This window comes from Chaetura pelagica, unplaced genomic scaffold (assembly GCF_000747805.2).
Source record: "Chaetura pelagica isolate M959 unplaced genomic scaffold, ChaPel_1.0 scaffold1277, whole genome shotgun sequence".
Classification (NCBI taxonomy): domain Eukaryota; kingdom Metazoa; phylum Chordata; class Aves; order Apodiformes; family Apodidae; genus Chaetura; species Chaetura pelagica.
The window spans coordinates 115,924-118,302 of record NW_009953841.1 but is presented as its reverse complement, the minus strand read 5'-3'; the positions used below and the strand labels follow the sequence as shown (position 1 = coordinate 118,302).

The 2,379-nt window shown below is 60.0% G+C and overlaps 1 protein-coding gene across 1 annotated transcript in view; it reads right to left on the bottom strand.

The window, feature by feature from the left end:
• Positions 1–999, bottom strand: part of ANGPTL4 (angiopoietin-like 4) — a 41,522-nt gene extending 40,523 nt beyond the window's left edge. Inside the window, exon 1 of the mRNA XM_010001323.1 lies at positions 826–999. Within this exon, the coding sequence (XP_009999625.1) occupies positions 826–999 (174 nt within the window). The remainder of the gene's footprint in view (positions 1–825) is intronic.
• Between the last annotated feature and the right edge of the window lie 1,380 nt (positions 1,000–2,379).

Here is a 2,379-nt window from a genome sequence, read left to right as displayed (position 1 = left end):
GTGCCGGCAGAGGGGCTCGGGGTGCCCAAACGTTTGGGGTCCCATTGCCCAGGGAGAAAAGTTGTCCAGAGCTGCAGCGAGCAGAATGGCTTGAGCTGCAGCCCTTCCCCACCAGCATCTCCAGCAGCATTTCTCAGACTCTTTCCATCCAAGTGCTACTTGAACAAGGCAGGGTGACAACAAAAGCTTGCTTGCCGACCACTGAGAGCCTGCCCAAGCTTTGTGTGCTTTCTTGCATGTCGACACCACTTGGTTCCTGCACTGGGTGTGGAAGGACTTGGACACAGCCTGTTCTGTCAGTCTGCACCATTTTCAGCTCCCGGGGTGGTGTTCCCCAGCACCCTGCAGGGCAGCACCCTGCCACACTAGTGTGTGTCACAACACACAGACACACACACGTACTCTCTTTCCTTTTTCACAGGGAAAGCTATATTTTGAGACCACCTTCTGGACCAAAAATAGGTTTTAAATGTGTCTTGTTTACTGAAAATTCATCTGGTTCTGGAAGTTTTTGTTCAGACAGATCCTCTTGGGAGGGTCAGGGCTACTTTCCATGTCCAGTGTGAGGTCCAACTCCAGGGATGGCTCTGCTGGGCCCTGCCATGATGCCATGGAAGTCTTCAGATAGCTGAAGTACAACATTCCAGCACCAGAAAACTTGTCATTTTTTGTTTACAAAACAGCCCCTATAGCAGCAGCAGAAGCCTGGCCAGCCCCCCTCACCACTCCATGCAGGTTCATGAGATGCTGAACACAGAAGCTCGGTCCTCGGCTGTGGCAAATCCCTGATCCTTACTGGAGCTCAGCATCCAGGTGTGAAATCACCCACTTGAACGTCGCAAGCCCCGGCTGCACCTCGCACAGGCGGCAGCAGCAGCAGAGCTGCCGGGCACTGTCACTTGCCTCCCAGCCCGGGATCAGCGGCGGCGGGCCCGGAAAGCTGCCGGGAAATGCCCGCCCAGGCAGGTGCCACAGCTCGGACCGGTCCCGCACCCGCATCCCTGCCCGGGGGTGAAGCCACCGCGCCGTCCAACAGCCGAGAGCGGGAAGAGCTTTTCTCTGTGATGTCTCCAAGATGCAAGCTGTGATTTACATGAGGTTGAAACACCAACCGGTCCTTGTCACTCCTGCAGCCGTGGCTTTGTGTTTGAGCTCTGCAGAGTTTCCGCAGCAAACCCGGCGTGCCCGTCCCCTCGGGCAAGGGCCGTGGCTGCGGGACCGGCCGCTGCCCTGCCCGGCGCTCAGGGAATCAACAGGAGCCGCGCTCCTCTAGACCTGCTCTGGAGACAGAAGGATGGCATGAAATCACTGTCGTTACCACAGGATGCTGCCGAGGCCAAGTATGTAAATGGTCAGAGAGGGACGAGGTGGAGGTAGATCCATTAGGGCTATTCAGGGACTTCCGTCCGGATGCAAAGCCCTGCTCAGGAAGTCCCCAGGCTGCCAGCCGGCAGCAGGAGGGGCACTGGGGAGCACATCTTGTTTCTCCTGCTCTTTCTGTGAGTAGTGTTACAGAAGAACCAGCCATGACAAATCATTCGGCGGGTTCAGCAACTGAGGAGGAAAGGAAAAGCAGAAGGAGGGTTTCAGCACTGCAAGGAGTTGGAGCAGCTAGTGAGGGCAGGTTTTAAGGTGTGAAACTGCCAGGGGTCCCTGGTGGTGGAGGACAGCCTCGGTGGCTGAGCCACCAGCACACGAAGCAGGCAGGGAAGAAAGCTGGCAAGAAAAGGAGACAAACAGCCTGCTGCTGGGACCAGGGAGGGCTGCCAAAAACCCAGCGGGGCCAGGCCTGGGGAGCCCAGCCAGAGCCAGCTGCACAGGCCTCCCAGCCCTGGTGGGATGAGGCAGCACAAGGGGGGCCAAGCAGGCTGGGGGTGGGGTGACCTGTATGTGGGGAGACACAGTGAGGCAGGGAGCTGGACCCCAGCCACCAGCAGGCCCCCAGCCCACAGCAGTGCTGAGCTCGGGCAGGGGATACCCCACTGCCAGGGTGGCAGGGACAGAGGATCCCCCTTTCTCCAGGGTGAGCAGGGATCATCTGGGCCAACCAGGGCAGGGGACCCCCAACGCTTAGGTGATAGGAGCAGGGGACCCCCAGCCCTGGGATGATTTGGGCAGGGGTCATCTCCCTTCCTGAACTCACTGGGACAAGAGACACTCCTTTGTCAGGGTAACTAGGACAGGGAAATCCTGGGGTGACCAGAGCAGGGGACACCCCTTCCCCCGGGTGACCGGGATGGGGGACGCCCCTCCCCGGAGGGGGGAACGGATACCCCCTCCCCCGGGGAATGCGGGAACCCCCGTGCTAGGGATGAGTGGGGATGCCGCCCGGGGGCGGTGCCCGTCCCGGCAGGGGCCCGGGGGCGATCGCCGCCCGCC